Source organism: Nipponia nippon, unplaced genomic scaffold (genome assembly GCF_047370975.1).
Source record: "Nipponia nippon isolate SJK-2023a ecotype South Korea unplaced genomic scaffold, ASM4737097v1 scaffold_28, whole genome shotgun sequence".
NCBI lineage: Eukaryota > Metazoa > Chordata > Aves > Pelecaniformes > Threskiornithidae > Nipponia > Nipponia nippon.
The window spans coordinates 1,443,484-1,457,936 of record NW_028262345.1 but is presented as its reverse complement, the minus strand read 5'-3'; the positions used below and the strand labels follow the sequence as shown (position 1 = coordinate 1,457,936).

General features: G+C 41.1%; 1 protein-coding gene across 8 annotated transcripts in view; it reads left to right on the top strand.

The window, feature by feature from the left end:
• ARHGAP32 (Rho GTPase activating protein 32) overlaps positions 1-14,453 on the top strand; it is a 257,698-nt gene that overhangs the window by 180,219 nt on the left and 63,026 nt on the right. For all 8 annotated transcript variants that reach the window (XM_087763521.1, XM_087763516.1, XM_087763519.1 and 5 more), the window contains one exon: positions 8,855-8,936. In XM_087763521.1, coding sequence (XP_087619647.1) covers positions 8,855-8,936 — 82 coding nt within the window. The remainder of the gene's footprint in view (positions 1-8,854; positions 8,937-14,453) is intronic.

The window sequence follows — 14,453 nt, the reverse complement described above, 5'->3', positions numbered from 1 at the left end:
CGTTTATCGAACTGCTGCGCCTGCGCAGGATTGCTCATGGGTACAGGCAGAGCGTCCCTGCGCTGGTGTAGCAGGACTTCCCCTTTCTCTCTGGACGTGGGCTACAGCAGCCGCGTGGTCTTCATAGGAAGTTATCTCCCTGCCTCTCTCTGCGACTTAGGGATAGCCGTGACCCGTTGATCGACAGCTGGCCTGATGTTAGTGGAAGCTTATGTTGCAGCCCCTCAGCAGCTGACACTGTTATTCAAATCATCCCATTCCTTCCACTGTCTAAAACTAGATCAGGCAGAAGATAAAGGGTTCAGAGAAAGCCAGCTGATAAGACACTGCCACTGACTTGGACAAGCCACCTAACTAACCTGGGCTTTCATGTCTGCATTTATTGTGTAGTGGTACTGTTAGTGGTCTCTGTAAATGTTATAGCAGAGAGATTTAGACTGAATTTTCAAAGGATCCTAAACATACCTGGGAATTAGGTACCAAAACTTTTGCGTCGAAATGGCACTTTCCTTCCAAAAGAGTTTTTATTCCCTAGCTTGTGTTTTCTCATTAGGAAATTAAAAAAAAAAAAAAAAGTCTCTATTTACAAAGCAAAACCCAAAAGCTGCTGAAGCTTGGCGTAACTGACTTTCTACCTCCTTACACTGTAGTGTCTCATATTTCAGCTTCTTTCAAGTAGGAGGGATCTTCATACTGCAGTTGCTGTGAGTAGGTGGAATTATGAGTTTGCTGCGGAGAGGGTCAGAATTGACCAGGCACTTGTATATTTTGGCCTGGAAAGTCTTCTCAAAGTACCTCAGATTTTCCCTGACAGACCTTTCTGTGCCAGATCCAGATTGTGGTTCTGCTGTCATTAATACCAGAGCTGTGTATGCAGTTGGATCTCCAAACCCTACAAATCCCATCTGAATGGAGTGTTAGTTATACGATTACATTTCTGTCCGATTAGCCAGAGCACGTGAGATACAGCTTTTGTTGGCTTTATATCAGATGTGGGAGTTCAGATAACATCTCATTTGTAAAATCAGAGCAGCGTGGACATACGGTACCTGCTCTGAAATTAAATTTGTTTCTAGAGTTAACATACTGGTATTTCTTGAACAAACTTGACTGTTCTAGTTTTGAACTGTTAGGTCTTTGTAGGACTTTTATTCTGATCTTAGAAGCCCTAAACCTGTATTTGCCATACGATCCAAAAATTAATGAAATGCTTTAGTACTACTTGGAACAATCAGGCTTTGCCGCATTTAACTTCCAAGTGAATCAATAAAACAAACCAAAACAAAACTACTTTGTGATCTGTGCGTGAGTGCAGATGCTTTGCAGAAAGCTGATTGATCGCAAGCGCGTGGTATCCCCATGCAGGACGTAGATTCCATTACTCAGTGCGAGCTCCCTGCTTGCCATCAGGCTGGCTGAAATTGTGACTAGATAGGAAGAGCATCACTGGCGATTAAAGACACAAGAAGCAAGGGAGCTCTTTTGCAGTTTGTCAGTGCCTTCTCTCTCTCAGATCAGAGCAATTTTATTGTGCTTTCCCAGCATAAAGAGATGTTGATGAGCAAACCCCTTGAAAAGGGGATTGTCTGTATCCGTGCTCAGTCAGTCTACTGACACAACAGATCTGAACAGCTGCAGAAATAGAGCACCATATTTTTGCTGAACAGAAAATTAGGGGTGGAATAATCTCGCGTCTTAAATTGTAAGCAAGAGTCTTTCACGATGTGAATCAGACCACGGCCACTGAACCACACTATTGGAAACGCAGCAGCCATAATATATGTTTCAGTAGCTCTCAGGATGTGTTTGCACAAACGCAGAAAATGAAGTTAGTGTGTTTTAAGAAGTTACTGCCTGTCAGCTGAGACAGGGTAACAGACCATCTGTATGCTTTCTGCTCCTGCTGACTGCAGAGTCGAGCTGGTTAGCTCAGAGGTGGTTTTCAACAGCTGTATCTCAGTCGACAGGCAGTAATTTCATAAGCTATGCTAACTCAGTTATTACTGCATAAACATATCTCTTCACACAACCATGGATCTGATTTGCAGAGGTGCATTTTTCCTGCGAATCGACAGGTTTTGTCATTTCTTTGAAATGTACTTATCAGAGCTTTTCATTTCCATGAAACACCATCAGCCACCAAGAGATGCAAATTCTAGCATTGTACAAAGAAGGAGAGAGGGTTTTCTAGTCTGTGTTTCGAGTTTGAGGCCCATAAGCTCTGAGTGTACAGGAAAAGTACATTTCCTGTTGTAATGGAGTTTTTTGCCCATACTAACTGCTGCAGTGAAAAGAGAACTCGGAGAAAGGAGATTTCTCCCTGGTGTTGGTGTATCAGACCTAGAGATGTGTTACAATTCAGTACAGAAGTGTACTTGGCGAATTCTTAAAAAGAGTGTATAGGTGAAGAATGTTGTTATAGTAATATGTATAAGAACTGATGAAGCCGTGCAGCCTTTAAAGCGTTTATTATAGGCAAACAATTCTGTTCCCATTTAGGAACAACAGCCATTGTAAACGCGATAGCAATCTGTTGATCCAGTCATTTTAATTAAAATAAATCAACAAAGACTGTCTTGCCAGATAGTTTTGATTCTGAGAGCAGATAAAAGGAGGAGGTCCAAAGACCAAATGTTTGGACCGTTTGTTCATGTTACTTCTCAGGTTTTAGCTTTGTGCTAAGAAAGGAGCAAGGTTTTATCAAACGGACCCCAGCTTACGTTGTAAATCATGTCTTGATAGGAGGAGAGCAAGGTTTCACTGAACATGGAAAAAAATTACTTCTTCGCTTAAAAGAACTTACCCGGTTTTGTGCATTTAAACCAGCTATGACTTGTGTACGTCTGGGCAGAGGTGCACTCGTTTCTGCATCTCCCCCCATCTCTTAGAACGGGGGTTTCTCTGTGTTGTGCAAACGAACAAGAGGCAGGCCTGGAGACATCAACAGAAACGCAAACCTGATGGGTTGCAGGTATGTTCAATTTGAACTGCAGCTTCAATTTGGCATGGAAGTCAATTTATTCTTTGCCAGCCAGAGCTGTCCTTCAGGAATGAATCACCATTTTTCTTATCCTTCAGATTCCTGTGTTGCAGTTGCAGGTGCCTTTCTCCCAATACCTGATCTAATGACTGCATCGCAAGACACTTAATCCTATGTGGAACAAAACAACCCACCAGGCTTCTTATCATTTTCTATGGTTAAAGTAAAATTATTTTTAAGACGTTTTTCCTCAAGCCTTTTTCTTTTCAAATGCTCTCAGTGAGTCACTGCTTTCATTGTAAGATTGTTACCTAAATTACAACCACCTCCACATTAACAGCCTTCCAGCCCTCTTTGTTCTCCTTTTTCTTCATGCTTTGTCTTTTCAATCAGTAACTTTGTTTCAGACAGCTGAATCACTAGGGACAGGCCCTTTTTTGATGCACAACTGCCTTTTGATGTTCTGAATAATTCTGTCTTTTGGGTATAGTTTCATTAGTTGCACTACTGCACAACGGCAAGCTGCACAGCTGCTAGAGCTGACACAAAACAATGCACAAGAGTGTGCATAACTGGGGTGCACTGGACTTTCTCAGAATCGGCCTGTGCTTAAATGAGCTTGAACTGGTTGTGAAACTTGCTTTCAAACCACGTTCCATGCTTGAACGTGAACGCAGGCTTTGAGACTGAATAGGTTCCCAAAAGGACATGTTCTGTCTTGGATCGGTCAGGAGTAAAACAAGCTGTTAGTTGAGAGCGTTACTTTTTTCTTGTGCATCATTTTGTAATAACTAACATGTATGTGATGGGAACAAAGGGTACCAATTAGTAAAAATGGCCTGGGAAGGCAGAGCACATTTTTGTGGCTAGTGTCGCTTTGGAAACACCAGTTCTCAAATGAGAAGCCAAAGTCTGATTTCTGGTTCACGTGCACTGATTTGGGAACTTGGTGCGAGAGGCAGCCATCTGGCTGGTGAACGATAGCACCTGCAAAACAGGCGATGTGCGAGAGCCCAGTGGACATGTCACCGGTGACGTCATTTCTCAGCCAGATGGCCACTTCCATTTGCAGAACAGTGCCAACTGCAGTAACAGATTGGGCAAAATTATGTCTGAACTGATTTGCCGCGAGTTTCCCACTCTGCATGCATCCACGCTGCCCATTTTCTGTAGGCGCGTAGCAAAAGTTTGCACAGGCACTCGTCCACGTGTGTGCTGGCATTTCCCTTGCCATCCCCAGCCAGCGAGCGCCGTAGGAGTGAATGCATTTCTCGAGTCGAGCAGCGGAGATTTCTCGCACCTCACTGCAGGAGCGTGTGTGACCTTTGGTAGTAATGTTCAGCATTCAGCTGCCTGCTTGCTCAGCCGCTCCAGCAGGTGGGAATGTTAAAGGAAGAGCCTTTGACCAGCCTCACCTAGTTTCCCAGAGTACAGCTGGCATACCAGTCAGGAATGGATAATTAACAGCTACCATCCCACGCAGACATTCTTTTTGTGAATAAAAGAAATCAGAAGTTTTGTGGCAAAGATGTTCAGCTCTCTTTTACAAGAGTTCAGGATAAGAGGACTAACAATCCTGTTCCTCCTGTAACTGGTGTCCGTCTAAAACGGGTGAGTACCTTCTCAACAGGAGCTGTATTGGTATGCCTGCTGTACTTTGGGAAACTCGGGGAGGGTGCCCTGCTCTCTGCCCTAGCCGCTACTATGTAATTACTTGGCAAACAGCATAGCGAAAATTCTGCCGATGAGAGCCAAACAAGCAATAAAAAGTTGATGTTACGCTGTTAGGTTTTGCTACCCTATCACGACTTAAAACTAAAAGAGAAAAATTTTTGAATGAAGTTTAATCCATACTTTAGCCTATGTCAAAACAAAAAAAACAATCAAAATGTCTCAAACAATGTTTCCTTTGCCATTTATGTTGCTGCCGCTTTCTCATTTGTTTGTGTTCCCTCCTCATACACTGAAAATTATTACTGTTACTTTGACTTTTCCCCTTAAAGCCTCATGTATCTTCCAGTTTTATCAGACGCTGTCATAAAAGCGAAAAAAAGATAGAGCAGCTGTTGCAGAAACATTTGCATACAACAGTAGCCTGTGCTTTCCTCCTTTGGTTAAGGTGTGTAGTGATTTTTTTTAACCTTTAAATGACCTTGTATTCATCTAAATATATACTACCCTGGCTATTAATTTTCAGACGTTGCCAAATCCTTTAATCCTGGCTCAAGCTCTAATAGTGCCTTGCTACATCTGTTGAGATTAAGTCTTGGACTAAACTAATTTATTTATACAAAATCATGGAAAACTTTCCATGGGAGGAAAAGCAGCATCTTTTGAGTGGGTGGGAATGAGGCACAAGTTATAGGTTATGACCCTGAAGATGATCTCTTGGGGATCTTGCAAGAAAAGTCAGAATAAATTAAGTCAGAAAATGTAAGCCATCAGAACCATTACCAGTAAGTTAACATCAGAGAGCTTGTCAACACTAGCACAAGTAAAAATCCTCTTTCCTTAAAAAAATCCATTATAATTATTGGTTATGAACATGGCAAAAATGATATATTGTGAACAGGTACAGTGTTTTATTGGGAAAGGTTCCGAGATATCTGGAAGCAGTGACATAACCATCCTGGGGCTTCTTTCATTTCTAAATCCATGTTTAGCATTCTATATTGCATCCAGAAGCAGGAGAAACATTATGTTAACAATCAAAGGCAAACGAGCTTTTGATTACAGTATGGGATTTTGGGTTGGATTTAGATCCACCATTTCTCATTATGATTAATGGAAGGTTGCTGTCCAAGTACTTCAGATTTCTTTGCACACCTCAGGCATAGACGTTGCGGGCAATTAAAAAAAGTTCTCAAAGCATTGAGAATGAAAGAAACTATATCACTTCGGCTATTGAGTCTCCCAAATGCATCATTTGTGTGATGGGGCTGAGACTTTCACTGGATGTGTACATTTTTCCTAACTTAAAAATTGTCTCCTTGCACAGGAAATGTCCGAGAGAGACTCTTAGGTAAAGGAAAGTATTTAAAAAACATATAATGTATTTTGTTTAAATACCAGTACTTTCTGTGTATGTAACGATCAGCCTGTTTCTCAACATCTCCTAGCAAAGGAGCATCACTGAGCTATGAGCTGCCTGATGAAGGGCCCCTGTATGCGATGCTAGTAGGGTTTGCTTGTGCTAATCGGCATATTTTCTACCTATAAACTGCACAAAAATCACCACGACGTTATATAACTCCAGGATATCATCTCCTTGCAAAATTGGCACACACAGCTGAGTGGTTGGGTGAAGCCATACATTATCTTGGTTTTTGGATGGGTTCTTCAGCTCTGAGAGTCACTTGAGCAGAAGCGTAATGCACAGGCCAGTCTCGATTACAGGGAACCATAGATCAGAGAAGCAAGGTCTACCGAGCCATAGTGCTGCTATTGCAAGTCCTGTTCCTGTGCTGTCATAGTCTTAACAAAAAGCATATTTCGAGTCTTCAGCTTTAAGTATGATGGATTACAGTTTGTCCTCTTACTTGGACAGAAGGTTGCCTTGCTGGATTTTGGGGGTGTGGGAAGGAGAAGTTATCTGGTATTATTATTAACTGTTGCTTCCCTTAGGGAATTTGGAACAGTTTCAAAGTCTGGCGTGTTTACCTGGACACACTGTGCATGACACTGCTGCTAAATTGCTTGGAGGTTTATGGGTGAAAATCCACTTGGAGTAGGAAGGAGATTTTCTTTTTTTTCCTTGGAGACAAAAGGGAATTGTGTAAGATGAATAACTAGAGAAGGGACTGCTTGCCAGACTCACAGCGCTGACTGCCTTGTGGCTCCAGTGAATGTCATAGATGTGCTGCCATGACTGGCAGCGGTCCTGCCCCACTTCTTCCGTTGAGATGAGCTTGGGGCCCGTCCGCTGGCTCTTCGCCATGCATTGTTGCAGCGCCTTGACCAAACTGTGGCTGCGTGAAGTGACTTGATGCTTTCAGCTGTCCCAGTCGCATGCCTGACGCGGGAGAGGAAATCCTGCTTCTGGCGTAGACGGGGTGTCTCAGAGGGGTGGTGGTGCTTGAATTACCTGTTACAACACAAGAAGCTGTGTTGGGTGAGGAGGCAGGATAGGAGAGAGAAAAAGGTTTGGAAATATGGACTAAGGATAAAAGTTGCTCTGGTCTGGCTTGACTTTCATCTGGGACGAGAGTAAGAAGGAAGGCACCGTCAAGTGGAAAGAAGGTTGGGGTGCTGGGAAGTGTAAAACTCCTATCTGGTCACATCTTAGCCTGAATCCTTCAACAGTGAAAGGGAAATAATTTTACTTCTCCCCAGGTACAGAGACCTTTGAGTGGCATGGGCATTTCTGCAGGCACATCCTATTTCAACAAAACACTAAGATCCTCCCCATACTCTAGTCTTTTACCCTTATGCTGCTTTAGACAGTCTCTCCAGGATTTCTCAGTTAGAGGGGATGCAGGGAAAAATGCCGTGTTAAAGGTCAGTGCAGGAACGCTGCAAATTAGCGTTTGAAAGTAGTCAGTCTCAGGACCTTGCTGGGAATTGGGCGCTTGGAGATGTCTTCATTGTCAGTGATGCTGGCAGCGGAGAAGCAGCCGCATTCAGCGGTTGTCAAAATTTTTTGCATAGCACTGCTGTGTGGTAGCCCAGGGTGGGTCATTGCTTTTGAAGCATTTTCAAATATTTGCTAAGAAGAACCTTGCCTCTGGGGTTTGTTTCTGGAATATTCTTTCTGTTTCAGCTTGATTAGCGGATACACAGATAAATCCTAACAGTTAAACAGCTTGGGCAGTGTGTTTGTCAGCTGTTCGCTCAAGTCAGTTTTCAGTAATGGATATGTGGCACTATTCTCCCTGTCCTTTGCTGATAGGGAAACTGAGGCACGATGGTTGCACTGGCTTGTCCGTGTTCAGGAGCAGATACTAGAGTACACACCAGGAGTTCTGGCTTGTTAGAGATTTTTTTTGCTACCTCATGCTGTTTCTTCTAAAAATACTTGCATTTACTTCTAGTCGAATTACTGGGTTCTTACTTACAAATGTAGAACTCATTTTGCTCTATGTATATTTTATTAAACCTGTTCTCAGTTCTAAGATTGAATTCAATTTAACTAAAACCACGTTGAACTTTTTTAGCAAGATTTTTAAACATGCTTAATTTGAATGCTTCAGGAGTATCACTTATTACCCACGCTCATCAGATCATGCAGTAAGGCTAGGACACGGTAGAGAGCTTTGTGCATTCAAAGTGTCTTCTAATTTATCATAAGAGAATACGCATTTTTCTGTAATGGGGCTACACAGACATGCAAATATATTGACCCATATTTGATTTAGTTTTCTAAAGGAAGAAAATGTTAAAGTACTTGTGAATATATTATTTTGACGGTGAAAAAACGTCAAGTGTTGGTGAGATTTGAGTACCATCAGGATGCTAAGAGCTGAAACATCTTGCTCTCTTCGTTACATCCCATGTTGCATACATGCAGCCAGGGGCAGGAAACCCAGCTAACGTCTTTCTGTCTCTCTCTCGAGTTGCACTTGAGATTTAAGGGTGTGTAGCACACTTGGCCTCTCCCCTCTCTGTTGTAAGCTGAGTATCTCTGTTCTGTGGACCAAGCTTAGAAAACAGACTTATAACTGGATTTTACAGAACTACTTATTGCGTTTGTAGAATTTTTGGCTGCATCATTTTGAAAAATTATTACTCTTATGCTGGTCATTTTAGGTTGGATAATGTTATGGAGCATCAGGCAAGCAGAGTTTGAGGAAAATGTTTAACAGTTGCTGGTTTAACAGTTCAGATCTTAAAAACACTACATTCAATGTTCTGCCTCTCTTTCTGTTTTTACTACAGGTTGGATTTTTTCCTAGTGAGTGTGTCGAACTAATTAACGACAAAGTTCCTCAGTCCGTGACCAATTCTGTGCCAAAACCAGGTATGTACATTAAGTTTTATGATGAAATAAAATGGAGTTATCTTTTTGGTGTTCCATGTTTTAATACCTCCTTTATACATACCGTGTTACACTTTGTGTGTTGATCATCATTTATATGTACCATGTTATCCTTTCTACCTGTCGATCATCCACACATTACCTCTCTGTGAATAGTTGCCACTGTTGAATGTCTTTTGTCTGCGGTGTTTGTAAGCTCGTATCAGTGTTCATCTCCTGCATGATTTGAAAGATTTTAAGCTTGTAAGAATTTAAGATTCCTTTAGCAATCTGTAACTAGTGATTCCCTGCAACATCCCAGTTCTTGGTGCCCAGAGAGTGTTGTAGGTTAGATTTTTTTATTTTTTTTCATACAGAACATATAGGCGACCCAAAAATGTTTATGCTGACTTAGATGGAACAGATTAATTCGGTACTGAAAGCTTCTTTCTGTTTGGGGATCGATGGAGAAAGTCAGATATAACAGAACTTGGAATCCTAATTGCTTCTGCTCTGGGTATATGACTCCCATCTACTTCCTGCTGCTCCTGGACAGTTTTGTGTTGTATGAAAATACAGGCAAATTAATACCAAGCTCTGCCGATGAAAGGAAAAATAAATAGAAAATGAGGTCTACTACTGTCATCCTAGTATACACTTGAAGTGATTGCAGTTAGATGTGCTGGCAGAACTGAGATCTCTGCAGAGTTTACTGGTGGTGAACCTTTTGTTTTATTCTTCCATTTTTTTTAAAAAAAAATCTATGTATTCATATATATATAAAGATATATCCGTGTATCTTTTGTATCAAGAGAAGCGGTTTGAAATTGCTTTCTTAAAACATTATGCAGCTGGCAAGTTGAGTTGGAAAGCTGGTTAACTGCTGTTCTTTTCATCTATTTTCTCTGTTTTAATGGTGTTCCTTATCTTTTAAGATTGCTGACTTGATAGTTTAAAACAAATAGATGTGATTCAAAAGTTCGACTTTTACTAAGGGAAATGCATTTTATCAGATCTTGCGTTACAGCTTGGAACTTTTGGTTCAGTGGTAAAAAAGTCATGAACACCCTAAGCTATCCGTGCGCTGCATTAATTAATCTGCACGCTTCAAAGAGCTGACAGTTCAGGGAAATAGTTTTCTCGGCCGTTGGTATCTCCAGCCTTTGTTCCTCCTGGGAACGTGCAACCGTATTTGCTAGAATCAGTGTCGCAGAGCTCCCTAGCAATTCAAAGCGCTGCAGCAGGTGGTCATTCCATAAATCCAGTATCTGCCTTTTGTTGTTCGAAGTTGATCTCTAAATACAGTGATCAGGCACTTCTCTGTACTCTATCAGCTAAAGCATGTAGACAGGGGCAACTTTAAATCTAAATACAGGCCAGGCTGGTAGATACAATCATAAGCAAGTGTTTATTCTTAAATATGGCTAATATTAATATTAAATGTTGTGAGCTGCTAGTGAGTAGTTTCTTGCTATGCTTTAATGGGAGATAATGAAGCAGCATAGATTAATAGATTCTGTTTGGCTTTAACAACACACCAGGGGGTGGATTTCCTCTTTCAATCCTGGGAAATGTTTTTATGAAGTTGATACCAAAAGCCCAAGTCCTATTGAAAGTAATAAGTTGAAAGATATTGCCAAGTCATGAGGCTGTCCCTGTTGACCTTCCCTGATAGTTGTTCTATGCGTGCAATTAAAGGCAAAAGACTGCTCTAGAAGAACACTAATGAGCTTTCAGATGTACGGATTGCTAGAACGAATGTTGCAGCTGTTTCTGTAATCCTTCCCTGGCCTTCCTCTGCACACAGAATTTACGATAGCATTTCTTTGTAGCATTATGCTATTTTTTCCACCTTGGGAAGGACCAGTACTCGTATGGTGGAGGCAGAAGTCTGGAAGACTCTTTCTCGGTTCCTACAGAAGTTGTGCCTTGGTGGGAGCTCGAAGGAGTCAGGCAGGAGGTTCCCATAGTTAAGGCATGTTGGATGAGATGTTGGAGAACTCGAGGAACCTATCTGCCTGGAGGAAAAACTAAAATACAGAAGGGGTGAGAAGATGAAGGGAAGGGAAGGAGTTTCAGTTTCCCGGGCTGGGTTACCAGGCAGCTGCAGAAGCTGAATGCCTTGTCCGCACGGTCCAGGAAGGTGACCCAGGGGCAGAAATGAGTTGCTGGAGCACCCTGAGTGGCTTAAGTAGCACTGCTGCGAAATGTGAAATTGGATCTTTCCAGGGGGCTCCTCCAGAGCCTCGCTAGGAATTGCATTGCTGGGATAATGCAGAAGAGCTTGCATTTTCCTCAGCCCTATTCCGTGCATTTAGTGCGTTCTCATCTATGGCTTAAACATACAGGGTATTTCTCATACGCTTAAATATCCACATCAATTAATTTGCTCCCTTTACCTATATTTGAAACATCAGATTGGCTTTTCCCAAGGAATAGAGACTTTTCTAAAAGGAACTACTTGGAGCTTTTGTCCTTACTTGACAGTAGCAAGGTATTTCATCTAGAATTAATGTGAAGTCTTAGATTTGGGCTTGATAAGACATACTTATCAATATGCAAACTTTATTTTTTTTAAATCAAAATATGATGTGTAGAGCATCTGGGACATTTTGTATCTGCAGCATAAAGCTCTTTGCCATGAAGGAATTTACAAACATAGAACTTCTTGTGTTGTTTAATTGTCCATAGATTTGGCTGGGTTGAGTAATCTAATGAAAAGCAGATGGAAAGCAAAGAACTTCCTGCCCTGCGTTTTTATTATTATTTATAATTAGAGGTTTTGATTTGCAGAAGTGATGGGGACAGCGTTTTAATAGAACCATAAAATATTGCAATGGTCTCTAATGCAGTACAAATAATGACCAAGTTCAAATGAAACTGAAGCACAGGGAATGGGAGAGGAGAGTCGGGTTTAACTGCAAGCTCTGCTTTTAGAAACAATATTTTCTTAGACTGTGGAAGTACATGCTTACACCAGTGATAATGCAGGCAGTGCCCGAGGTAAATGAAAGAAAATGGACCGTACAGGGAAACTGTCCATTTTATTCAATCCTGAAAATTCAAAGTAATAAGAAAGAATATTGGTTTTGCCTAGAGTCACCTCTGAAACGTATTTGACAATGAAGTTTGGATTGTCAAAGCTTTCACATCCCAAAATACTGCTAGGGGTAGGTGTGCTTGCAGAGGTATATCTCTATGTGTATATCTATATACATATGTATATGCATATGTATCTATATGTGTGCACGCATGTGCACACAAGCTGTCACCTGAAAATTAAAAGTCCGTTTCATTATGGCTTAACAAAATTGTTTGGTGTTTTCCTTTTTCAAACTTTGTACACGTGAGAAAGTCACGCAAGCAGAAGAAGGGGTGCTCGGGAGGTCTTGGAAGTTACCTGTTGAGTGTTGTTTTCCCTTCAGTATTGTACTAAGCCCGTACCCCATTTTTTTTCATGTTCAGTGCTGTAAGAAAATGCTTTTTTTGTTCAGGTGGGATGCAAACTGATACCCTGACTGTTTCTATTTATGTAAAAACACTGTAAAGATCCAGGAAGGCAGTGTGGGCTCACCAAATCCCAGTTTTCTTGAGCACTTGCCTTTTTCCTAAATCCTTCCTGTATTCTTACTCACAGACAATACTCTAATGATAAATTCTCAGCCTAAGTTGTTATATTGAATTGATATCTAATATTTTGTAGCTAATACCATTTAGTGGCAATTTAGCTGAAACTCAGTGCTGCAATAGATGGAATCAGCTCGTAGTTATAAAGATTTTTAAAGAGATGAAAGGTTGCATTTGAATTTCAGATATCCGGTGAGAAGTGAATCTTTTAAATATCCATTGTGCTGCTTAGAAGGAAAAAAAGTTAGTAGCTGTTTTGCTTTTTCCTTCTAAGTGAACGTTTGGGAATCACCTGTAGATTGTGGCTGTGTTTACTCTTCTCATTCACTTCTGTTCATCTCTGGTTGGTCTTTCCTGGGAACAGTGTATATCTGTGTGTGTGTCTTCATTTTGTCCCCACGCATCATTTCGGCATAGTTAGCAGCATGTCTCAGCTATCTGTTTCAGTCCGTTCTTTCTCATAATTCTGGATATTTGTAGTTTAACAATATTTAAAATCACATATCACACTTTACCTCATCCATGCCATTTGTTTCATCTCTTTTGCTAACAAGTAGCATCTTGCTGCAGACCAAATCTTTGCTGCAGCATGCCTTGGCACGATCATTTGTTTGAAGGTTTCTAAACATGGTTGCTGCTGGGGAGCATCTGGTTTCAGTGGGGAAACAAAGAATAAAGATGCAGTTTGCAGTGGGACAGTAGAGCTTAAGTGAAGAAATGGGGGATAAGAAGGTAGTGTTTCCCTTTCTTTTTTTCAAAACTGAGCATTTTTAAAACTTTGGGGGTCATTCTCAACTAGTTCCTCAGTCTCACTTAGGATAAAAGAATGAACAACCCCAGCAGCTCTGCCCAACTTTATGGAGGATTTTTCAAATTCCTGTCTCATCCATTCATTTAATTTAGATTTAACAGGTGAATGTACTCTTACGATATGCAACTAAGGGCACATTAAAGGGTACTTGTTAGTATTAGAAGCCATTGTAAATCAATAATTTCTTTTCAAACATAAATAACATCTGGGTCAACACGCCAAATACAGATAATCCACTCAACTTCAGGAGGATTGAAATTTAGGTCTGGATCAGGCAACAGACTCTGTTCTGACCTCCTGAAGACTCTGGTACAGCCCTGAGTTGAATGAGTTTTAACTGCAAAAATACAAACTGAGGTACATTCATTGCGTTAGAGCTATTGCAATCATAACACTCTTAAGAGGTCATGCCTGGTTTGAGACAGGCTAGTTGCTAATCCCTGGACAGAAAAGATTGTGAGGTTTGGGTTAATAAAATCAGGAAGATGAAGGTGCAAATAGAACTTACACTCTGCAGATGCCTGGGTTGAACAGCCATTTGACACTGATGAGTGCATAATGTCTTAATTAGTGGTTTTATAAGGAAAATATGGAAAGATAAAAAGTATGTAATTAGTACCAGTCTCGTTAATCTTATGTAAACAAACCAGTTGTTTGGTGTTCAACATGCCACTGTCTCATTAAAGCTAAATTAAATGAAAATTTTATTGAGCCAAGACAGGTATCCATTTCCAGCGTGGAAGCAGACAGGGAATAAACATACTAACATGCTCAGGGCTGCCAAATAGAGTTCTTGATGCAGAAGATGGAAAATGTGCTTTCAGTATTGACAGACCTAAGGACCAATCCTTCAAGAAATCATGTTCTCTTGGCTCCTGTGAAGCAGAGCCGTGAGTGGGCAAAGATTTCAGGATGAAAGGCCAACAATGTGAGTGCAAAACCTACTTCTTTACGAGACCTGTGCATGTCTTTGAAACATGCTGCAGGTATTTCTCCAAGGCTCTGAAAGCCACCGTGGTTCAGCCTCGTGTTCTGGGTGCTCAAATGGAGACTTCAGCAGGACAGTGCCAACTTGCTTAAGG